The following is a 25,442-nucleotide window of genomic DNA, read 5'->3' on the forward strand; positions in this document are numbered from 1 at the left end:
TGCGAGATCTATTTACGAAATTTCAGTCACCAACTTTCTCTTCCGAATGCGAAAATATTTTGTTGAGCCCAACCTACATAGGTAGGAATGATCATCAAAATAAAATAAGAGAATCTGAGCTCGATCAGAAAGGTTTAGGTGTTCGTTTTTCCCGCGCGCTTTTCAGGAGTGGAATGTTAGAGATATAGTATGATTGTGGTTCGATGAACCCTCTGCCAAGCACTTAAATGTGAATTGCAGAGTAATCATGTAGATGTAGATGTAGCTGCAGACTTGTCAGATCACCTTTAGTGCCACGATCGTCAGATCGGCCAGCGCAAATGTTGTCCATTCGACCTCCCCACTATCACCTGCTCACTCTACGACTCGCCCTTCATCCTCTGCTGAATCGCGAGCCCCAAAATCAGACATCTGGCATTCAAAAAGGAGCCTACTCATGAAGATTTTTTATGTACCCTGACTTCACAATCATCGATTCCTCCCTCATCTCAACGTCCTGTTTCCAAGAAGGCTCATAAGAAACCCAGTTCCTCTCTTCCTCCGCCACGGCATGTCTCGTCTATAGCGCCACCTGGCGGTAACCGCCCTCGGCCATCTTCCGTGTCGCCAAAGCACACTGTTGGCGGCCGATCAACCGGCCGATAGCTGGTGGCAGGAGCTTCTCCCATACAACCTATGGATCAGGATCTTCTGCCTTTGGCTGAATGCCGTTCCACACTGTCGGCTGCCAGCCCTCAGCAGTCGTTGAGTTGAGAACCACCGTGATAAGATTCTTCCCTTTTCTGTCCCTCCTATGTCCATTATCCATTGGCATATCCACGGCATTAGAGCCAATCGGGATGAATTGTCGATCATCTTACGATCCTACTCGCCGGTCATCTTCTTTCTTCAGGAAACGAAGCTGCATCCCCATGATAACTTTCTTCCCCTCATTTCCAGTCGGTCCGGTTTGATCTCCCTTCTGTTGATGGCACTCCAGCACATGGAGGAATCACGGTTCTTCTCCATTATACTGTCCATTATCACGCAATGCCCTTAAACAGTTCCTTCCAAGCTGTTGCTGTCCGTCTTTCCCTTTCTGGATACATCTTCTCTCTTTGTACTGATACATTCCATCGTCCACACCGATGGCAAGAGGTGATCTCCTTCATATCCTTGGTCAGCTCCCGCTCCCCCCCCCCCCCTATTTGCTGGTTGGGGACTTCAATACCCACCACGTGATTCGGGGATCTCCGCGTCCTTGTCCGCAAGGCTCCCTATTGATTGATGTCTTCCACCAAGCGGATCTAGTTTGCCTCAACACTGGGGACCCTACGTTTTTGTCTGCCTCCACGACAAATTTATCTAATTTGGACCTTTTGGGCGGTTCTGTTCAGCTAGCTCGGCGCTTGGAATGTTTCGCTCTTGCTGATACACACTCGAGTGACCATTTTCCATGTGTCCTTAAACTGCAGCCGCAACTGCCATCTATGTGCCCGAGACGCTGGAAGTTTGCCCAAGCCGATTGGACACTTTTTTTCGTCTCCAGGAACATTCGATGACCGTCAATTTCCCAGCGTCACAGGTCACTCATATTACAGAAGTTATTCTTACAGCCACGTATCATTCAATACCTTGCACCTCCGATTTGCCCTCGGGCCCCCTACTTCCTTGGTGGAACGAGGCATGCCGTGACGCAATACGTGAGCGGTGACGCGCTCTTAGCGTTTTCCGCCACCGTCCTACTTTGGCCAAGTGTATCCACTACAAGCAGTTACGTGCGCGATACCGTCCGCGGTAGCAAGAAGGCAAGCTGGGGCTTTTTTACTCGCTCTTTTAACACCTTCACTACCTCCTCTGAAGTTTGGAGTTGAATTCGACGGTTGTCTGGCGCACCTAGTCTCTCCCTGATCTCTGAGATCATTGTCGTGCATGATACCTTGGTGGACCTCGTCGCAATTTCTAACTCATTGGGTCAACACTTTGCTGAGATTTCGAGCTCTTCAAATTACCCACGAGCCTTTTTCCTGAAGAAACGTGCGCCGGAAGTGCGACCTCTTGCTCTCTCCTCTCAAAATAGCGAAAGCTATAATACTGCTCTCTTCGTGCGGGAACTCCAACACACACTCTCTTCTTCTCGCACCTCCGCCCAAGGACTGGATGGAATTTGTACCGACAGTACTTTTCCCAGAAGATGGCGGGAAGCTATCGTCGTTCCTGTTCCGAAACCTGGAAAGGATAAACATCTCCCATCTAGCTATCGCCCCATTTCTCTAACAAGTAGTGTACGTAAGATTTTGGAGCATATGGTGAATTGCTGTTTAGTGTGTTGGCTGGAGTCCTGAAGCCTTTTAACACCTGCCCAATGCGGTTCCCGAAAGCATCGTTCTGCAGTCGACCATCTTGTTGCTCTCTCCACTTACATCATGAACAATTTTCTCAGGAAACGCGAAACAGTAGCAATATGTTTTGACCTGGAGAGAGCATATGATACCTCTTGGAGGACAGGCATCCTCCGCACACTGTTCTCTTGGGGCTTTCGAGGTCGGCTGCCTTTTTTATTCGTGAATTTATGGGAGAGTGCACATTTAAAGTGCAGGTTAACACTACTCTATCCCGTACTTTCTCTCAAGAAAACGGGGTACCCCAGGCCTCTGTGCTAAGTGTTGTGCTGTTTGCCATTGCCATAAATTCAATTATGGATTGTCTGCTTCCCGATGTCCCGGGCTCCCTCTTTGTGGACGATTTTGCAATTTACTACAGCTCTCAACGGACCAGCGTTCTAGAACGATGTCTTCAATGATGTCTCGATCGTCTCCACTCTTGGAGCATCGAAACCGGCTTCCGCTTTTCTCCCAGTAAGACTGTTTGTGTCAATTTTTGGACTCGTGCAGCGTTCCTTCCACCTTCCCTACATCTAGGCCCTGTCAATCTTCTGCTCGCGGACGTCACTTAATTATTGGGTCTTATGTTTGACAGAAAACTGTGCTGGTCCTCCCACATTTACTATCTTTCAGCTCACTGTCTGCGATCCCTCAACACCCTTCGTGTCCTGAACGGTACCTCCTGGGGAGTGGACTGAGTGGTCCTTCTCCGCTACTATCGCACCTTAGTGCGCTCGAAATTGGTCTATGGAAGCATAGTTTACTTCTCTGCATGGCAGTCTATTGTTCGGCATCTAGACTCTGTCCACCACCGTGGATTGCGTTTAGTGTCTTGAGCTTTTTACACCAGCCCTGTGGAAAGTCTTTATGCTGAGACTGCTGAACCTCCACTGTCCAATCGGCGCGCTGTCCTTCTGAGTCGCTATTCTAGCCATCTGTCTTGCATGCCTGCTAATCTGGCCTATGACATTTTTTCGACGCCGCCTTGGATTTAGGGTACGCAGGCCGCCCTTCCTGTCTACTACCACCAGGAGTCCGCTTCCGTCAACTGCTACGTTCTCTTTCCTTCCACTTTCCTAAAACTTTCTTGACAACTTGGTGTACAGCACTGCCTTGTTCCGCCCACAGACCTGCCTGCTCTATGACCTTTGTCAGTTTCCCAAGGATGGTACCCCTTCTCTCGTTTATCGTCGGGCATTTGCCGCTTTATGTGCGTAAATGAAGGATGCCACCTCTATTTAGACTGATGGATCAAAAACATCATTTGGTGCTGGGAGTGCCTATATTCTTGGCGACATGCCTAATCGATTTCGGCTTCCCGACCAGTGTTCAGTTTTTACTGCGGAGCTTCACGCTGTTCTCCAGTCTGTCTAATACATCCATCGCCATCAGCATGTACAGTACATTATATGCTCAGATTCGCTCAGCTCTCTCCTCAGTCTTCAAGCTCTCTACCCTGTCCACCCTCTGATCCACCAGATTTAGGACTACCTCCACTTGCTCCACTTGGGGGGGGGGGGGGAGGGCGGGGCATTCCTGTGGCGTTCCTCCAGATCCCAGGACACGTTCATATCCGTGGAAATGAGGGGGCCAGTCTCTTCTTCAGCCTGCTGTTCGCATGGGTCCCTTCGCTGATCTACAGAGTGTTTTATGTCGTCGTGTTGCTCTTTTATGGCAAGCACATTGGTCTACACTTCCCAATAATAAATTGAGGGACGTGACAGCTCTTCCTTGTCCTTGGACCTCTTCCTTCCGAACTTGTCGTCAGGAGGAGGTAATTTTGACTAGACTCCGGACAGGGCACTGTCTTTTGACATAGACATCTTTTAAGTGGCGATCCTCCCCCGCTTTGCCCCCATTGCTTTTACTTTACACACCTTTTACTTCAGTGCCTCTATTTTACTCCGGTACACGCCCTTCTACAGCTGTTGCCTGCTACATCTTCCATTTTAGCAGATGACATGCCCTCAGATGATCGTGTTCTCAAGTTTTACAGATACTGTAAAGAGAAATTATGTTGATCGAATACATTTGATTGTGTACAATGCACTACATGATTATTCCTTTTGTTCTTCTCCCATCATGTGTTAGGTGATTTCACCTCTGCTGGTCAACATGTTCTAGCAATCCCTTCTGTTATCTTCACCTCTTTCTTGTCCCTTGTGGTTTGTAATCAAGAATTAGTTTAGGAAGTTGCTTTCAGGCATTCTATCTACATATTCCCAACATCTATTTCCATTTCGTGTGCATTGAATCAACTTGCAATTCATTCCTAATGTCTTCATTTCTGGAACTATGTTCCCTGCTCATATCCATATGATCCGTAATAATTGAAGAAAATGAAGAGAATCTTCAGAGAGCTGTCTATTATCTTGATTTGTTGGCTTCTGAATCTCACATGAAAATCTCAATTAATAAAACAAGTGTTAAGGTAGTCAAGGGAAAATTCATATATCAGATCAAAAATTGTTATAAATAATGTAATACTGGAACAGGTAACTCACTTTCAGTGTCATGGTTGTGGCATAAGATGAAATTCTTGCAATGATATTGATAAGATCCTGAAATTTGAAACAATGTGTCTCCCATGATAAAAGTGAAACTACACATGTGAGAAACAATCTTACTGTAAAGTGTATGTTTCTGTGTATGTTTATATATTTTGTGAGATAGGAATCGTACTTTTAAAACACACATCAGATCTGTATTGTTGTGATGCTTCATTTCTTAAAACACATCTGGAAGAACTTATAATTTATAGAATAAAGGATTATTACTTGAAAATCTGATTCAAGTAGGAAACAGAATCTGGTTATAAAAACAGCTGTGTTTTAGAAAATAATTACAGTACGTATTGAGACAGTTGCAAGGTAATAGTGAGGGGAAACAGAATGGCCACAGAGGTGTACCACATGCCACAGCAGTTTGTGTGACAAATCACACCTGTGTGTTTATGCAGGCCAGTCTGCACCAACCACCATCTTTCCATGGCTGGCAGACATGAAAAAAATCCACGTTGATGGGAGTAGTGAGTCACTGGAGATCGTATGTTTACCGGAGAACATTGTCATAAATATAAATAAGTGGTGTAGGAAAATATGTTTTGTTCATTAATACTTCTTTCTTTTGGAAGTATAAATTTGCTGCTCTTCAAGCAATCAAGATACCCCTCTTTCCAGCTACGTAAAATCATCTTGTTGCAGCCGGCCGAAGTGGCCGTGCGGTTAAAGGCACTGCAGTCTGGAACTGCAAGACCACTACGGTCGCAGGTTCGAATCCTGCCTCGGGTATGGATGTTTGTGATGTCCTTAGGTTAGTTAGGTTTAACTAGTTCTAAGTTCTAGGGGACTAATGACCTCAGCAGTTGAGTCCCATAGTGCTCAGAGCCATTTGAACCATCATCTTGTTGCTATTGTCTGTACTTCTGATTTTATGGTTGTTGACAGATGTGTACCTTGTGCAGTTTTACTTTGTGTAACACTTTTATGTTACATTTTTAGCACCAGTGACAAACTACACCTGGCTGAAACAAGTACAAATAATTTAATGTTTTAGTGTCATTTGCAGTACCATTGTGTCAGCATTATAGTGGTACTCAAATAATTTTTTTGTATTGTTGCACGTGATTCTTCCATACACCAACCTAGATCTGGAGATGACCTGCCATTCAAACCAAAACTGGCCGTTTTTAATAAAAATACAGTAAACGAGATAATGTTTTTCATTGATTAAAACAGCAGTCGAGATGGCCATAACATTAGTTTATTACCACCAGTTTCAGATTATGTTAAAGCCATCCTCAAATTTTTTGAACCCCTATGGCTGGTGCTGTGCACAATCATGGTATTGTGAAGAACTGATCAGTTGCCAGCACCAGCCAAATGTTAACGTGATATTGACAGTTGTTTGGATCAAAGTTAGCATCAGGTTGCTGCACTCCATAGACAACGCTGTCTAAATTTATTATGTTTTTCATTCATTAGGCAAGTTATTAACAGAAACCTAACTGGTTGCACCATGTGTGGTGATTCTTCAGTGGGTCAATGCTAACTCATGTCAAAAGTGATTTCCTTTTGAATAATCCCAGGTGCAGACCCCTTGAGTGAGTTTGTGCGTTTTGAGAGGGTTACAAGCCAACCTAGCTTCAATCCTGCTAGCCAATACATGATGCTTTTAGTCACTATTTGGTAGAGCCCCCAAGTCTTCACATTTATCTACAACTAGATATATATTTCTTCAGCCGACATACAGTGCATGATGGATGATACCTTAGGCCACCAATGATCATTAACATTGTGTCACACTTGCAACTGGAATGATGGAGAATTGACTGGCTATATGCTTTCATAGGAGCCCTAATTTTTTTATCCTGTCTTCTTAAGCCTTCTGAGATGTATGTTGGTGGCAATGTATCATTGTACAGTCTGTTGCATAAGCTGGTTATCTGAACTTTCTCACTAGCAATTTGTAAGAACACGTTCCTTCCACAGGAACCTAAAAATACTGCACAGTTCCCTTCACACAGGTGCCACTTCATGTGTATAGTGGACTCCTGACTTATTAAGCAGAACCCAGAAACCCACCACCCTATGGTGCAAGTCAAGGAATCTTCAGCCTACATGGATGCAGAACCATCTGGACCCTTGATTCGAGCCATCTACTGGCCTCTGTACCCAAGGACCACAGTTGGTTATGCATACGAAGGTACAGCCTTCATCTCACAACCAAGACTTGGTCTTCACTACTTCAACTAGCCACTCAAAACCATAGAGAATCTCTTCCAATCGAACGCAAGACATCTTTTTAGTTCCAACATGAGCCACTACCTGCACTTGGCAGCACACTTTGTTTTTCATGGTATCGGGAAGCACCAATTCCCCATCTAGGATAATGCCTTCCAAAATACCTCCTTATATGTGCACAGTGCCAAATGGATTCCTTCCCCTCCTCAGCAGCCATATCCCCTTGGAACTCCCAACTACCAGTAAACCCCACCCCTGTGAATGCCCAGACCTTGTGGACTGAGAAGCTTGTTCTGGAAATGGATTCCTTCCCCTCCTCAGCAGCCATATCCCCTTGGAACTCCCAACTACCAGTAAACCCCACCCCTGTGAATGCCCAGACCTTGTGGACTGAGAAGCTTGTTCTGGAAAAGAGGAATGCCTTCATCTGGCTCAGGACTTTCGTCAGCTACAAATAGCTCCCAGAACTTGTTTGTCATACTATCTGGGGTGGAACTCTGATCAGCCCCTCAGAAATTCTTTTGCTGGAGCTACTTATGACTCGACTGCAGGTGAGGGGTCAGCTCCAGTGCAGGCAGTTCCGAGGAGGGCCACAGTAGTTGACTAATCGGGAGATGGGTGGGACATAGTAGGTGTCTAGTCTTCTATAGTGATGCCCATTGGCAACAGCCGGAAGCTGTGTGGCCGAAGCCAACACCACCTGGAGCTGTTTGCTAAGTCACCAACTAGGCTCAAATCTGAACAGAGCAGTCAGTCCCTATTCATACCAAAGATGGAAAACCTGTACACTACCCAGTTATTAGGATGCTAGACTATGCCTGGTAAGTATTCAGACATGCACGAAATTAGAAAGTAAACTGTATCCACAAAGATAACTGAAAATAAGTCGCTGCTGTTTGATGCTTGTAAATACAATTTGCAAACAAATGGTGTACTCACCTTATCTGCAGCAGCACATGAGATAGGCACTCTGGTGGTCCAGCCAAACTGACCCAATAAAAACAAAGCAAAAAACAAAAAAATTACATTATGATACAGGGATCAATAAAAGTGTCAGTCAGATACTCCATGCCACACTGTGGAATGAACGGTTCTCATGACACAATACGAATGCTAGCCCTATCTGGGGCATGGCCACATGGTCAGTTATAGGAATCAACAACTCCATCCAGATAGGGTGCCTCCCTCTTCCAGATGCTGCACCAAGCTCACTTATGTTTTACAATTTCATTATCATCTCCTTTAAACCATTTAATGACATTGGTCCTCTCCGCAGACCTTACTGTGTCAGTGCAGCACTGTAATTCCTGCTCTTAACAGAAAACTGTTTCAGTAACAGCCCATGGTCTCACTTGATAGCCACACTGTTCACTCATATTATGGATTGTCAAATGACAGCATGTATGTCATAGTGTCAGACAAACAGTGTACAGTGTCAAATTTTGCACTGGGGTGTCCAAAGTCGGAACTGGCTTTTTCCAGTGTCATCCAGTTCCCCCATTAATGCAGCTACCAAGTTTTGCTTTAGTATGATGATCAAATTCCATACTGAACCTGTGCAAGTAGCTGCTCTTCAATTACAAGCACCTGGTGCTGAGGTCCCATGTGTATAGCTCCCATATGTGTCGTGTCAAAATTAGATTTATTACAGATTTCATGAACACATTTAAACAGTCATTCTTCCCGCGCTCCATGTGCGAATAGAATGGGGGAAAAGCCAGTGGGATGTTACCTCTGCCGTGCACATCACAGTGGTTTGCAGAATTAAGATGTGAATGTAGACAGACCTCTCCAATTTATATAATACTGTAAGTACCAGTTCATTAGTTTTACCATGAAGGCCCACAAATACCTGTCGATTCAAACCTATGTAATAAACATTCTTCATACTTAGAGAACTCTATGATGGTATTTAATACTAACAGTCCTTGTGGATCACAAAAGGATTTGTTTATTGTTGTTGTTGTTGTTGTGGTCTTCAGTGCAGAGACAGGTGTGATGCAGCTCTCCATGCTACTCTATCCTGTGCAATCTTCATCTCCCAGTACCTATTGCAACCTACATCCTTCTGAATCTGTTCAGTGTGATTTGTTTATATCTTGTGTTATTTTTCACTGCTTAAACTAACATTATTGATTGGCATTATTGCTAATTACTTTACATTACATTGCTACACTTCGTTCCAAAAAAGGTGTTTAACTTTCATTGGTGTCTGTATGGTTGTATAGTGGTCTTTGCACATTCTTCATTCCCATATCAAAATATTGCTTTATTTTATCCCTTTTATGTATATTGCCATTTTGTAGTAGACTGGTACATGGCATTCTGTTTTAACAATATGAAATATAACCATGCCTGTATGGATTACACTAAATCCTAGTCAGTTTTCAATACATACAGTAACTGGTCATACCTCAAGAGTATATTTTGAAATGAATAGGTAAGGATACCATTTCAATCAGTCAATTTCTTCAAACAAAATAATGTTCTGTGCTTCAGTCTGGTAGCCTCCAAATCCAATGCATGAACAGAACAGTGTATAGCAGTTTTGTTACTTCATGACCCAAAGTACAAGTGCAGTAGCTCAGCAAACGTTTCATACTTTGCTTTATATTGATTCTCCAAAGACCCACATTTATTATTTTTACAATTATATTTCCACCGAAAACCTATTTATTCTAACCTATGTAATGTCAATTCTTCATACTTGTTACGAAATATGCTCATTGATTTCTCTAACAATCCTAGATCATGAAATACTTTGTTTCTATCCTATGTTGCTTCCTCGATATATAAATTAATGGTAGTGATGTATACAATCATGTTTGGAATAAAAGGACCTGGCAAGGAGTTTGTAATCACTCAATTCAATTGGCTGTAAACAGCTCTGTGCTGATTGTTGCCATGAAGGCTGTGGGAAATGGTAGTTGAACTGAACAATAGAACGTGTGAGGTCCCCCACACCAGAACTGTAGAACGCCACTGAATTTTGGTTTACATGATAAATCATACAGATTTAATGATTGTAGATTCAGCAAAACACCCAGGGACTAAAATTACAAAAACCTTAACATAAAAAATGTTGTGGGGAAGGTGAACTGAAGTGTTTCATTGGCAGTCCATGTAGAAGGTGCAACAAATCAAGTAGACTACCTACACTATGCTTGTCTGCTATCTTCTGCAGTATTGCTGAACAGTATGGGATCCTTAGTAGATAGGATTAATGGAGGGCACCGAGAAAGTTCAAAGGAAGACAGCTTGTTTTGTATTATTGCAAAATAGGGGGGAAAGTGTAATGTGTACGTTACGAGTTCAGGTGGCAAACAGAAGAAAGGCGTTTCTCTTTGTATTGAGTTCTTTCCTCAAAATTTCAATCACCGACTTTTTTTCCTCTGAATGCCAAAATATGCTTCGACACATCTACATCAGGAGAAATGATGATAAAATAAGAGGAATCAGGGCATACACAAAGGGAATATAGATTAGTCTCTGGCCATCCATACACACGCAAGTAGTCTCAAGATGGCAGAATTAGACTTTTATCTGTATCTCCTAAGTGTTAGTGACGACTAGTAGTGCAGTTCTTCACATGCCACTCCTCTGAAGGGACAGGAACTCTCTGTCTCTCTCTCTCTCTCTCTCTCTCTCTCTCTCTCTCTCTCTCTCTCTCTCTCTCTCTCTCTCTCTCTCTGTGTGTGTGTGTGTGTGTGTGTGTGTGTGTGTGTGTGTGTGTGTGTGTGTGTTTGTGTGTGTGTGTTTGTGTGTGTGTTTTGAAGTGAGAGCAAGGAAGGGTATATGGGTAGAGGATATGGACTAGCATAGGTTGTCTAGAGGGGTTAGGGGGGTGGGGGGTGGGTAGTCTACTGATTGCAAGTTCAGCAAACATCCTTTCAGTGCACTCGAAGTGTAGAGTCTAGCTCAGTGGAGATGTTGTGTTGTATTATTATAGGCGAATGGAAGGAAAAATGGAAAAAGAGTGAAGAGCATTTACATCCATGTCCTCATAAAAATCCATACTCTGGAATCTGCTGAGAGTTATACGGCAGATAGTACTTTCTACTGTACCAGTAAGTAGGGCTTCTTCCATTCCATTCACAAACTGAGTGCAGGAAAATGGCCGTGAAAATAACTGTGCAGCCGGCCTGGGTGGCCGAACTGTTCTAGGCGCTACAGTCTGGAACCGCGCGACTGCTACGGTCGCAGGTTCGAATCCTGCCTCGGGCATGGACGTGTGTGATGCCCTTAGGTTAGTTAGGTTAAAGTAGTTCTAAGTTCTAGGGGACTGATGACCTCAAAAGTTAAGTCCCATAGTGCTCAGAGCCATTTGACTCTGTGCATGCTGTAATTAGTCAAGTCTTGTCTTTACGTTCCCCGGGGAAGTGATACATAATAGGATGTAGAAAATTTCTAGATTCATCACTTACAGCTGGTTCTTAAATCTCTGTAACTAGGCTTTCATAGGATAGTTGGCATCTATCTTAAAAACATCGATGTGTCTCGTTTCTTAGCATCTGCATGACACTGTCACATGGGTCAAACAAACTTGTGAACGTTTGTGGTGCTCAGATGTGATAGTCATATGTGGTGCAGGTGCCACACACCTGAACAGGCTTGCAGTATGAATTGTACAACTGTTTTATAAGCAATCTCCTTTGTGGACTAGTTGCATTTTACCAGTGAACCAAAGTGGGCTATATAAGTGCAGTTTTACATTTCTGAACAGACTGATGACAGCAGTTTGGTCACTTTTCTGATCATTTACAGCAAGCTGACAATCTCTGCACCACTTTGAACTCTTATGTAGATGTGACTGTCCATTCATGCAGCTTTTCACGGTATAGGGCGACAAAATATAAACAGCATTACAAATGACCTGCAAGCAACAAATTCGTATTCCTTGCTTTTGTACAATAATTAAATTGTGCCATCACTATCCAGTACAGGTGACTCTGCTTCTGCCTTAACACTGGATAATACGAGGTGTGGCTAGAAAAAAACCGGGCTAGTACTGGTGAAATAATAAAACGAATGCAATAAGGCTGAAAGTCGCGTGGCCTGTCACGTGACTCTCGCTCCGCCTACTGCTCGAGTTTCATCTGACTCCTGCACTCAGTCTGCCTGTGGCGTCTGTTTTAAGTAGTTGACATTTTGTCTGTGCGTCGGAAAATGTTGAGTGTACAGAAAGAACAGCGTGTTAACATCAAATTTTATTTCAAACTAGGAAAATCTGCAAGTGAAACGTTTGTAATGTTACAACAAGTGTACGGCGATGATTGTTTATTGCGAACACAAGTGTTTGAGTGGTTTAAACGATTTAAAGATGGCCGCGAAGACACCAGTGATGACACTCGCACTGGCAGACCATTGTCAGCAAAAACTGATGCAAACATTGAAAAAATCGGTAAACTTGTTCGACAAGTTTCCTTGTCAACTCCTGTTAACTCAAACACTGCTCTGATTGTTAAACGGCGATCATGTCGAATGTATTTGATACCTTATGAGATAGGAAAATGCTGATTTTTTTTTTTTTTATATGCACAGGAATCTTGTGTGGATTTTTAACACAGTGAGACCATTAAATAATGTGAGAGGAAGAAACACTTGGTTATTTGAAAAGAATTTTTAACACCACGCTAATGAGGGGAAGAACAATGGGATGTGTTAGGAATGGCATAAGAAATATTTAATATTGGAAAACTTTTTCAGTTCTTACAAAAATCTCAAGTGATCTCCTGGCAGTGAGAAACTTCAGTCACTGGCCACTGGTTGCAGATCAACCAGATACTTTCTTCATAATTGTTTGCACCTCATGTATGCATTATCACCATTGGCATAATGAATGGAAACCACCATCTGCATCACTATTATCTGTAATAAAGATGGTCAGTTTTCATAGGAATAGCAGATAAGTCCCATATAAAAGTTGGAAAAGCAAAAGTGAGAGAAGACAATATAAATATTACCTGTGTGTAACACCATAAAAATAGTGATAATGTTACAAGAAATAGCATCAAATCATGGTCTCATTCATATCCAGTGCTGTAAGCTGTAGATTGCCAGTAAAGACAATATTTCACAGAAAACTTTAAAAGGTATAGAGGATGCAATACATGGACTGAACAGGTGTGGTGACAGAGTGAGAAATTGTCAGAACAGTATGGAATTCTGTAAATTATGGTGATAAGTTAAGGAATGCTGTGTTCATTTGTCCAATGACCACTGAACTCTCTTTTTATAGCCCAGTCTGTGAAGCCCAAAGATGTTCGATTAGTGGAAAAATATCGTGTAGCCACTAATGTTTGCCTAGTGCCAAGAGGGTGTGTCCTGATCAGTATGCTAAAAATCCAGAATGGTAGGATGTGAGTCTTGGGATGGGGCAGTGATGTTTAAAGATCACTTTTTATGTTTTATTTCGAGTAACTCAAAAACTGCAGTTTCGACTGAAAATGTTTCCCCACACAGAATCAAACTACATGAAATTTGCTAAAAATGTTCCTTTTGCATCTATGAGTAATAGCTTCTGCATTTCAGGGAATCGAAAAACCAATTATTAAAAATATTGCTTTAACTATACGAAATTAATTATTTTTACATGGAGGGGTTTAAAAACAAATTTGTGTACCATGTGTAAGTGTAGTACAGCCATATTACAGTACAAATCATGTTACGGGAGTGCAACAGGGTGATGGGGAGGTATGGGGAATAGAAGCAAGGGAAAGATAGGTTGCCAGATTATGTTCATGCTCTTTCTTCCTTCACAGGTCTGCAAACTGAAGATAAAGGTGGTGATTCCGCATTCGATCTATCCCACTGTCACAAGAAGCAACCAAACGGTGTCTCACAAAGTTATTACAACTTTCCACAATGTGCCTATGAAGAGCTCACTACCACAGTCTGCAAACATGCCTGGAGGACATTTATTTTCCACAGAATGCGTCAAGACTTAATGGAAAGCTGATATTAGTTACTAATGACATTAACACAAAAAACACATACAGACAGAGTCTCTGAAAATCTTTCCAGACTGTTCTACGCTGTTAGAGGGGTAACTGATTGTGTTATACTTTCTGGAGGTTGTAGCCTTCTTGTGGGAGGTGAAAATTCCTTCACCATGAGTGCTGCTTGCTTTTCAATTTAGATAGACTATACCTCCCCAGCATTTATTGTCCAGTTCGCCTGTGTGAGTAGACAAAGTAACTTCACTGAGCTCATGTTTGTACAGTGGAATTATTTTCAGTTTGTTAAGGAAGTACTTTGTTGTAGTTGTTTGGTGAGGTATTATGTAAAAAAAATCTCAACAGAGGAGAGAGCCTGTCTGAACTGTAACACTCCATCAATATATATGTGATAATGTCAATTTCTTTGTCTTTTCTATGCCTTTCTGGAATATTTTTCATGGTATCAGGGATTTCAAAATGCACGTCTTCAGCTTTTGCTTACCAACATAAAAAGAGACCCAGAGTCTTAAATTGCATTTCTCTACAACAGAGATTGGTAACCTGTTATAGAACGTAATTTATTTCAGCGTAAGACAAGCAATGCATTACAGCAGACTACTGTTGTAGATGGAATATGGTCAGTCCCATTCCATCAGACATACTCACGCCCATCTTGGAAGATATACTATGGATGTATGGTACGTAGGTTCACTCAGTGCAGCCCATTTCACAACTGCAATAAGTTCCACTTACTCCTAAACGTAGAAGATTTATGCATCCTATCACTAACACAATCAATAGTGAGAGACCTGCAGTAACTTTCTGATGATTTGTTAATTCACCAAGTGACAGCAACATAATTACACAGCTTTACAACATGCTTTCAATGGTAGACAGCAACAAGGTGACACATTTACCAATCCAATCCCTTTGCCACCAACACTATCACGTCTACAAACTACGTACTTCTCGGCCCTAATTTCAGGCTTGTATTTTACACATTACCTCACATAATACATGCAGTGAGTATTGATTTAACAATCTGAAAATAACACCACCATATAGAGTGTTTTTTTCCACCATTTACAAACTACAGGGATTGATGGATGAGGGGATACAATACAGAAAAGGTCCTATGTCCAGAAATGCATGATTTCCTTGCTAGAGACCATTTATTAAATCACACATTGTTACATAGTGTGTTCTAATATGCACCATATCATCCAGCCACAGTTACTGTATGCATGGTTTCCTACTAGAAAGTAATATTGTTTCTCATACATCTTGCCATTCCTCTCCCAACATAGTAATTGGTAATGTGTCCGATTCACTTCTCTTATTGACTCACCTTGTAGTGGATGTGATACAGCATTGTACACAATCGTTCCATATTCGTATTGAGAACTTGCAAACGTGATGTTTCCTTATGGAAAGGCGAATGGCGATGGCTAGCAGGGTTGTATCAGGAGACCTATCCCTGCCAATAACAACCACACCATTCAATGTTGGCAACAGTGTTTCACTGTTTGTCTAAGACAGGGTTGTTTCAGGAAGCAGGAAATCATGGTGTACCCAAAATATGCGGACACCAGACTTGGAGGAAAATGTAATTAATGCTGTGGAAGGCAACTGCTGTGTTAGTTCCAGACAGTCGGCCTGCCAGTAAAGTGTAGCCCAGATCACCATGTGGAACATTCTCTATGACAATTGTTGCTACCATTAACTCTTAAGACAACAGGGCTTGCTTGCTAGTGACAGATTTTCCACATCAGGAGCAGTTTCGTCTCTAGTCCCTTCACCAGACAACCACAGTTCTAAGATTTGTCATCCATCCTATCCACAGATGAGGTTACCTTTATGCAGAGTGGTATCGTCGGCTTTCATAACAGTCATCTATGGGACAGTATGCAGAGCCCCTGTGGTATGGTGATAGTGAATCATCAGGATCAGCGAACAAAGGATTATGTGGCTGTATATGATGGTGCTCCAGCCCACTTCACTGTTGATGTCTGGAACCCTCTCAGTTGTCTCCACTGGTAGAAGTATCTGTATTTGATGGGGGGGGGGGGTCCAGTTGCATGACCTGCTCATTCACCAGATCTCAACCCATTCGATTTCTGGTTATCTCAGAAGTACTGTATATGCAGAGCCCATTCCAGATGTGGAGACATTGGAACAATGTATTCATCCTGGCTTTGCCACTGTTTAGTTGCAGCTTGACCAAACAGCTTGAGACAGAACATGCTACAGCACATACTCACATGCAGGGAGTCACATAGAAACCATTTCAGTACTTATTGCAACTGTGGCAGCTTGGTACAGCACAGTCTAGGTCGCAGTCTCTGTATGATTACATAAATGGTCTCTAGCAAGGAAACTATGCATTCTGGCCATAAGTTCATTAGACCTTCTTTGTTCTGCATCCTCTCATCAATCAATCCCTAGAGTTTGTACACAGTGGAAAAAATCACCATGTATAAATGCCAGCTCAGTGAAGTTATTTTGTCTACTTACAGAAAAGGACTGGACAGGGAATGCTGGGGAGGTATAGACTGTATGTAAACTGAAAATCGAGCTACAGTTGTAGTGGGGGAAGTTGCCTTCCCTGGAAGAACATTTTAGTTACTGTACTGGATGACACACAAAATTTCTCCCTCTAGCAGTGTAAAACAGTATAGACATTCATACAGATTTTGTCCATATGTTACTTGTATTACCATTATTAGTGAAGTGTTAATGGATGTTGTTGAAAAGGAACAAAACACCTTCACGCTTACCCTCCACCCTCCACCTTCCCCTGCCCATGCCATGGGCATATCTTCATACTGGGTCCCCAGTAATTCATTAACCAAACTGTGGAAGGGTCCATATTATTTTGTGAAATACCCTGCTCTTAATTTTTGTGACTGCTGTTAAGAGAGTGGGAAAATTCCTGCTCACCATTTTGCAGGCTTATTAAGGAGTGAAGTGTATGAACGCAATCCTGCAACTTACTTTCCATTGTGCTTCTACTCAACACATCCCGCTCTTCACATACCCACACACCCCGGTACATAATTTATATGTTAATATTACTGTATTGCACTTAAATGTGGTACAAACCTTTAATATTTGATTTTAACCCATTTCATTTAAAGTTACAAATTAATTATATACCGTTAAAACTGCTTTTTCCCATCCTCTGCCGTAGTATCAATATAAACCCATCCATGCGATAACAGCATCACCTGGTAAAGGATGACTGTCACACATGCATGGTACATGTAGTATCAGTGAGCATCCTCTATGTGTAGAATGGAGAAGGTGTGTGATCTGAGTTTGACTAAGGGCAGATTGTGATAGCCCAGAGGCTCAGCACGAGTATTTCAGAAAATGTATGACTTGCCAGGTGTTCGATGAGTGCTGCGGCAAAACCAAGGTGAAACAACATCCAGACATCGTGGAGCTGGGTGACGTCCCCTCATTACAGATGTCAGATGTCATAAGCTAGGCAGACTGGTTAGAGGATTGGCAGCAAACTGTGGTAGAACTAACATCAGACTTTAATGCTGGTGAGAGAAAAGGGTGTCTGAACACAAAGTGCTCATAAAACTGCTGATGGACATCTGCAGCCTACGACTCTTGAACATGCCAATGTTAACATCACATCATCAGCAACTACAACTGAAATGGGCAAGTGACCATTAGCACCGAACGTTGGCACAGTGGCAGTGTGTTGCATGGTCTGATGAACCCCCTCATCATGCCAGTGGGAGGGCGCAGATCTGTCGTCTTCCATGGGAACAATTCTTTGTCTTGAAATTAGTACTACAGCTAGAGACAAATTGGTGGCAGCTCCATTATGATCTGGGGATCATTCATGTGGCCATCCATTGATCCAATGGAACTCGGGTAGGGCACAGTGATGGGCAAGGGCTATCATACACTAGTTGCAGACCACATACGCCACTTCATAAGTAACATTTCGTGACAGCACTGGCATTTTTCAACAAGACAATGCACCATGTCACAAGGCCAGGAGTGTGATGGAGTAGTATGGAGTGGTTAGAGGAACACAGTGGTGAGTCCCAGTTGATGTGCTGGCTCCTTCTCCCCCAACTCGCAAGATCTGAACCCAATCGAATAGTTCTGGGATGTGATTGAACATAGCTTCAGAGCTCATTGGTCACCACCCCCCCCACCACCAAAAAAAATCCTCCCTTCAAATACCTACCAAGGCCTCATCGCTTCCAGGCCACAATGCCTTGCTGCTGTTACCCATGCTGAAAGTGGGCATACTGTCTATTAGTTAGGTGATCATAATGTTCTGTTTGATCACTGTATATCTTTGTGTTTTTAGTAATAGTATCTAGCTTTGTAAAACAAGAAGAGCTAGAATCATTACTGGCTAGATGGAGGTGGAATACAGAAAATAAAATAGCTGAGCCATCTGAGATGTGTTATTACAAAAGACTGATCAAAATAATTGAACTGATATGACTGGGTGATTGGGAATGAGGTTCTCCATAGAATTACTAAAAAGGCGCTTACGGAAAACACTGATGGGAAGGGACAATGTAATAGGATGTGTATATGAAGACAACAGAGAATAACTTGTGTGATAATAGACGGAGCTGTAGAGGGCAAAAACTATAGGGTAATAAACATTGGAATGTACCAAACAAGTAGTTGAAGATGTTGGATACCATTGCTGCTATGAGATGATGAGACCGGCACAGGACCCCAAGTCATGACAGCCCACATCAAACCAGTCAGAAGTGTCCTCCCCTCTCGTGGACAAAGAATACCAATTTTAATGTTATGTATGTCAAATAGGTACTGTAAATGGAGTGTAATTAATGTGTGCATTTTGTGTGGTGCATAGTGTATACACATGTAGTACAAAGGAGGCAGCTCAGAACTGGTAGGTAATGTGTTTTTTGAGAACTATATGCTACACATCCATCTGCACAGAATTTTGTAAGAACAGCGTGACATAATATTTATTTCGGTATCGGACAACATGACTGTGATGTCTAAATTACAGTTTTGAGCACCAACATATGCTTCCTGACACTTGTTGATACAAGCACTGCATTCACAAGCACCTGAACTACAAAACTTTTTGCAAACGTCAGATGTTTCTACAATATTGCTTCTGTTGTGGGTTACTGGAAAATATTTGTATTGGTATCACAAATACTCCGACACATAATGTAAATTGCCTTGCACAGTTTAACTGTAGAAGCAATTGGAAGTCAGTAGACAGCAATGTGAACTTTAAATCAAATTTATGAGGGCATGTTGAGAAGTAATGCCTCCAAATTTATGTGAAAATTCGTACAGATTTAAACTTTACAAACATTCAACACCTTTATTCTTCATCTCTACGTGTTTGTGTTGCAACAAAGCCACATTGGCAATGAAAGCATTTCTCCCAGTGAGTGATCGGTTCATTGATACTGTCGCTGCAGGCTGTTCAACTTTGTTGATGGAGCCACAGCCTCACCTCTACTTGCACAACTTTATCACTATAAGACTTAATTCTTCAAAGATGTCTTTAAGTGTTGGCCTATGCAGCTGTCCACTTTGAGCTGAGGTTAGGAGTTCTGTTTGCTTCATTGAGTATGAACAACTGAATGTTTTGCCATTACTGACGTTGATATAGTGAAAACAATGCACTGGTTTCGTTCTTCTGTTGATTCAATTGAAGGCTCATTTTGTGCACTTACAAACTTGATTAGAGCACACTCTTTCACATGCAATAACATAGTTCCATTACACACTGCAATGTTACACACTACAATTAGAAGCTGCATAATAGTTATGTGGCAACTTGTCAGTGAAATGGCAATTCGACCACGTAATATGCATGATAAGTAATACCTCAATTGATATTGAGAACAGAATAAAAAAAATTCGGCAGCATTACCTTTCAATGAGCCTCCATATTACGAGACAATGGGAGAAGTGCACGGAATTTAATTAGGACATTTCTTCAGTGTTAATAGATTTTTCCATCACAGGACAATGGTCACAGACAGAGGTTACACAACAATGTGAGGGAGTGTTGAAATCCAAAAAAGTTAGTGGGTGTAGTGAGGAGATGGACAGGGACAGGAGCAAAGTACAGATATGAGAGAGAAGATGCCCTGTACATTTAAAATGCGTACTGATTTGGGACAAGATTCTACTTGTCACCATGAATGCTCAACATAATATTTGACAGATAACTGGAAGTAGCAAAGACGTCAACTTGATATGGCTCATGACATAACAGTGAGGTTTGTAGTCCAAAACGCTAAGAAGCCATATGTGTTGACTCTGCCCTCAGGAGTGGTGCAAAGTGACCCAGTGCATACTGGAAATTTCATTTACAACCGTAGAGAAATTTTGTTGTGTGGGCACAAACTTACAGCTGCATGTTAAATGAGGCAGCATTAGTCAGTTAAAGCTCTGAAACTATGAAAATGATTGTGACTTAACTTGGTATCTCCAGCAACACTAAAATTTAGGCTTATAGAGTTACAGCCCCAGGGTTGGTCTATAAACCTAGTTCTTAAGTATTGTAAACACAACTGAGAGAAAATCTCATCTCTATGATCTTTTGTCCATTCTGAGACAATAATGATACCTCGCCAGAAAGAAAAAGTGTTGGAAATGACATTGTTGGAAAAGTCTCATACGCCAGAAAATATTCAAACCAGAGCTGTGAGCATGAGAATGTCAACCTGATAAATCCAAACAGGAATAAATAGGCAGGTGATTTAATTAAAAATTAAGGACAAGTAGTTGAGTGGATGGAAGAAACAACACTGTAACTGCAGGCAAACGATAATGAGTAGAAGAGGAAACGTGCTGGCTACCCTAGTTCAGTAGTTCCGCAGTGAGATGTCAGTTCGTCTACTTGTGACCCACAGAAGTATGTGTTACAATGGCAAAATCTGCAGACTGACCTACATTGTGGACCTTAGATATTATATGGAATACAAAGGTTTTTTTTTTCAAATATGTTTTCTGCTCCAAAACTCTGTATTGGTTCTTTTGTTGCAAATATCCAGCTACCATCTGCATTTCTCTTATGCATGACGTCAGCGAAAATTCGCGTATATGTTCAGTTTCTGCAACAGGCAATGAAAGTTTTACAGGAATGTACTGGCAAGCAAATTGTAAACTTGTCCAAGCAGAATTAGTCTTACTGATGGGTGACGATTGCAACTCGGAGACCTAGAGATACCAAAATGATGCTGCTGTTGGGAGAGAAATGCAACCTCTTTTCCATAAGTATTTAGGTATTTCTAAGGTACTATTAGTGGTTACTCTTAGCGCCCAGTGTGTTCTTTCAGAACCAAAGCTTTTACTATATTGGCTAGAACGCTTCCCCATTTCATCAACTTTTTGTGAGCCTGTGCGTTTTGTACAAAGCATCACCAAGAGAATAAAAGTGTGTCGACTAAGTTGTTCATCTATCTAATAAATAATCCCGTTGATTCTGGAGAACTATCTGGTCGATAATTGTAGTTGATGATGCCATCGTTAAAAAGTACATCACTTTTATCACATCAACCACTTTTTATTCAATTTATGACACAAATAGCGTACGAAAATGCCCATATTCTTCCGGTCTTGTCAACTGCGTTTGATGTTGAGCAAGGAACTTTAGTTTTTATGCCAATAATTCCTAGACACTGCTGGACCTCTTTATTCAGTTGTGTACTGCGCCATAAGAAGTGAATGCAACAAATGTCATTATGGCTTGATCTACCTGGATAATTACTTGAATCAATATATGCTAGACATCACTGGGAGTGACATTCTGATTCGAGTACACTAAAATAGGGTGAATACAGTTGCGCATCAGAGCAACAAATATGAACACCAGAGCAATGATAGGCAAAGTTATTACTACAGTCGTCCGAAGTATATACCCATAAACTGACGAAACAAATTTTCAGCAAAGTGTTACTGAAATGTAAATTTCCTTGTGCTTTACTTCATCAGAAATCAGCGTATCTTTGTTTTTATTCGTTCTTTCCGAAAATAGTTCTTAATTGTTCTACAGCCTCTTTGTTAATTTCACATGAGCCTTTGAAATCATTTAATTTTGGAGATGTTTCAGAAGGTTGTTGCAACACTGCGTACTTCAATGTCTATATTCTTTGAGCTGCTAATGTTAAAGAGCCTGCTATCCAGAATGAATTAAGTCACATCACATAATGCATTTTTTTTTACTAGCGTTTCTTTAACATAGTGGCAAATATGATATTCTGTTTTTACTGAGTTTACAATGATCTAGGACATTTGACTGAGCCATTTTATGGTTTTCATCTAAAACTTGCTTTTGGAAGAGATTTATTTCGGCATTTGCTGTCCTTCATTTATCACGTAATCGGACAGTTTCCAGTTCCTGGTACATCAACATCGTTTTAATGTGATTACTACTCCGTTCAGTACTGATATGCTCCCTATATTTTACTCAGCAAAAGCAGCACTGGCAGACATCGAAACTGCAGCTTGTTTACTGTCTTCTTGCCACAGATTCCCTTTAGCGAGTGCTTGACGGACGATTTTCTTTTGTGTAATATTTTCGACAGATATTTCAGTAAACTGGGAAATACAAGAGGAACTACTGAGCCGCTCTCGTTTTAAAAGACCACCCTTGTCTTACAATTTCAACTTGTTTACTGTTGATAGAGATTTGTTGTTCCTCACTAAAATGAGAGTAACAGACAAAACAACTCTTGAGTCAGATTGTCTTTCTGGGGAATTGCTGTCAACCATTTTGAAATTATACTTTAGTTTTTGGAGACCTACAAAATATTTACCCTTAGTTTCTCTTCAGCCATATCGGTTCACTGGATCGAAAAACGTGGACATGTTTTGTTCGTTTTCTTCTAAAATTACCAGTAACAACTACTCTCAGCACCTCTTTATAACCACAGCCTTCAACTCTTAACCATTCACTCACAAGTCCTAAACAAACTCTGAGAATAAATTGGGGCAGAAGCAACAAACGCCATCCGATTACATGTCAATTTGAGTCTCAAGTGACAGTGCTACTCGTAGTTCTTGGGTATATGAAGATGGTACCTGTTGTTTCGGACATTTACAAAAGAACAGATACCATCTTCAAGGCTCACTAGCTATCTGACCATCTTCTTCTATGCGGATGCACAAACAGCGCTTGAACTCTTACGGGAATCGGCAAAAAGCTGCGAGTAATGACTATAATGGGCAGGGGCACTATTAGTATAGTGCGGGACAATAGGTTGGGAATGTGGGTCTCACGGTAGGCGTGCCAGAGATAAGTAGATAAGTCCCTGCAGTTGCACTATCCTCCGTGTCCTCAGTGGCACAGATGTATAGAGCATCTGCCATGTATGCAGGGGATCCCAGGTTCGAGTCCCAGTTGGGGCACTTATTTTCAACTGTCCCCATTGATTTATATCAAGGGGGTATTCATTTCATTGTAGTTCTCAGGCTCGCCACCTCTCCTGTCCAACTACGTTAATGCACAGGGAGTAGGCACACTCTCTCTTCTTCTTGCTAGGGGCAAAGTGTGAGGTTCCCAAATGAAGGTTCAAATGGCTCGGAGCACTATGGGACTTAACATCTGTGGTCATCAGTCCCCTAGAACTTCGAACTACTTAAACCTAACTAACCTAAGGACATCACACACATCCATGCCCGAGGCAGGATTCGAACCTGCGACCGTAGCGGTCACGCGGTTCCAGACTGAAGCGCCTAGAACCGCACGGCCACATCGGCCGGCCCCAAATGAAGGATAAGGGTCAGTTAGCACCATGAAGTACGCTATGTACTGACTGATTATGCGTAAAATTAGTGCAGTATAGAACAGTGTCAAATTATGGTGATACGTGTTGGCAGAATAACTGCCGTATTCATAAAAAAAAAGAAATATTGGGAGCCATGTCATAAGTACAGAAGGGTACAAGTAGTTTTAACTGAGACTTTTTCTCTCTTTCAGTGTCTTGAAGATAATTCGGTAATCTCTCGGCCAAATCATTTTATCAAGGAGGATCCTGAACTAAATTTGGAGGTGGGTGGAACTGAGAATACTGTAAGCACTCCCATCTCTGATTTATTACATGTAGAGTGATAAAAATGTATTTGTGTAATTGAAGAAATGCATTACTGTGGGACAGGCACAGATTGTGAGTTTTCTTGACCTAAGTGCAATTAATTTCACAGTACTCTTGTGATATTCCACTTGATGTGGATTAGCAACTGTCATTTGCTTATTGTTCTGAATAGAATCCAAACAGAATTTGTAACAATATGTTTAACCATACTTTCTGTGACCCTTCTGGATGTTAAACAGTTCGTATAAGTTTAAACCATGAGAGTAGATCATTTGAAAAATATTCCTCCTTCCAGTAACTCATGATTAACGGATTGCAGAATACATTGGACATGGTTTATCTTTTCAGTGAATCATTGATATTTGTCAGTTTGAACTAAGAATTTTCAAAGTTGCCAAAGGTACAAAGTGTGCTACTATTTTTATGTGACAGATCACCCTTGATACATTGATCTCAAAATAGCTACAGTATGGCTACCTCAATGGTATATGTTGAATTACTCACAGATTTGTCAGTCACAGAAAAACTCTTGGACATATGCAGATAAATCCATGTATTACCTCACCATAGAAGTCATAGCAGATCCAAATAAATTATCTTTTTGGCACAACTTACAGCTTTGATAAGGTCTCCTTGTATGAAGCATAAAACTTAATCCAGTAAAATAAAATGTTGTATTAATTTTGTCCACCTTGCATAAGAGAAAGTGGATGGTTAGATTCATAAACGTCTCACAGGAATAAAACCTAACAAACATTTGGGAATATAAGGTAGTGGACTGAAAACGTACGCATAGTGCTTAGAGCCATTTGAACCATTTAAACTGAAAAACGTAAATCCGAAGACATACTATGCAAGACACTATGGTACATGGCGGTGGGTATGTTCCACCACTATTAGTCATTTCCTTTTCTTTTTTGCTTGCAAGCAGAGTGAGGGAAAAGCAACTGTCTGTTGCCTCCAGAAAAGCACTAATTTCTCGTCTTTTGTTGTCTGTAAATGACCCTCATGCACATTGATGCCTGTTGATTGTACAAGCATACCACTCAAGGAAAAATGCTAGGGACAGCGGATATGGTATACAGGGTGTTACAAAAAGGTACAGCCAAACTTTCAGGAAACATTCCTCACGCACAAATAAAGAATAGATGTTATGTGGACATGTGTCCGGAAACGCTTAATTTCCATGTTAGAGCTCATTTTAGTTTCGTCAGCTATGGAGAGTGCTACGGGAGAACCAGTTGTTTCCGTACCATGTACAGCGTGTGCATCCGAATGGTTCATCCAACAATGTGTCAATCCTCATTTCAGTGCAAA

The 25,442-nt window shown here is 41.5% G+C and overlaps 2 protein-coding genes across 2 annotated transcripts in view; one reads left to right on the forward strand and one right to left on the reverse strand.

Annotated features, from left to right (window-relative positions):
- LOC126213515 (poly [ADP-ribose] polymerase tankyrase-1-like) overlaps window positions 1-25,442 on the reverse strand; it is a 586,304-nt gene that overhangs the window by 201,437 nt on the left and 359,425 nt on the right. The window lies entirely within an intron of this gene.
- LOC126213516 (uncharacterized) overlaps window positions 1-25,442 on the forward strand; it is a 185,677-nt gene that overhangs the window by 67,466 nt on the left and 92,769 nt on the right. Inside the window, exon 5 of the mRNA XM_049941347.1 lies at window positions 24,011-24,082. Within this exon, the coding sequence (XP_049797304.1) occupies window positions 24,011-24,082 (72 nt within the window). The remainder of the gene's footprint in view (window positions 1-24,010; window positions 24,083-25,442) is intronic.

The sequence above is a fragment of the Schistocerca nitens genome, chromosome 11, assembly GCF_023898315.1.
Source record: "Schistocerca nitens isolate TAMUIC-IGC-003100 chromosome 11, iqSchNite1.1, whole genome shotgun sequence".
Taxonomy (NCBI): domain Eukaryota; kingdom Metazoa; phylum Arthropoda; class Insecta; order Orthoptera; family Acrididae; genus Schistocerca; species Schistocerca nitens.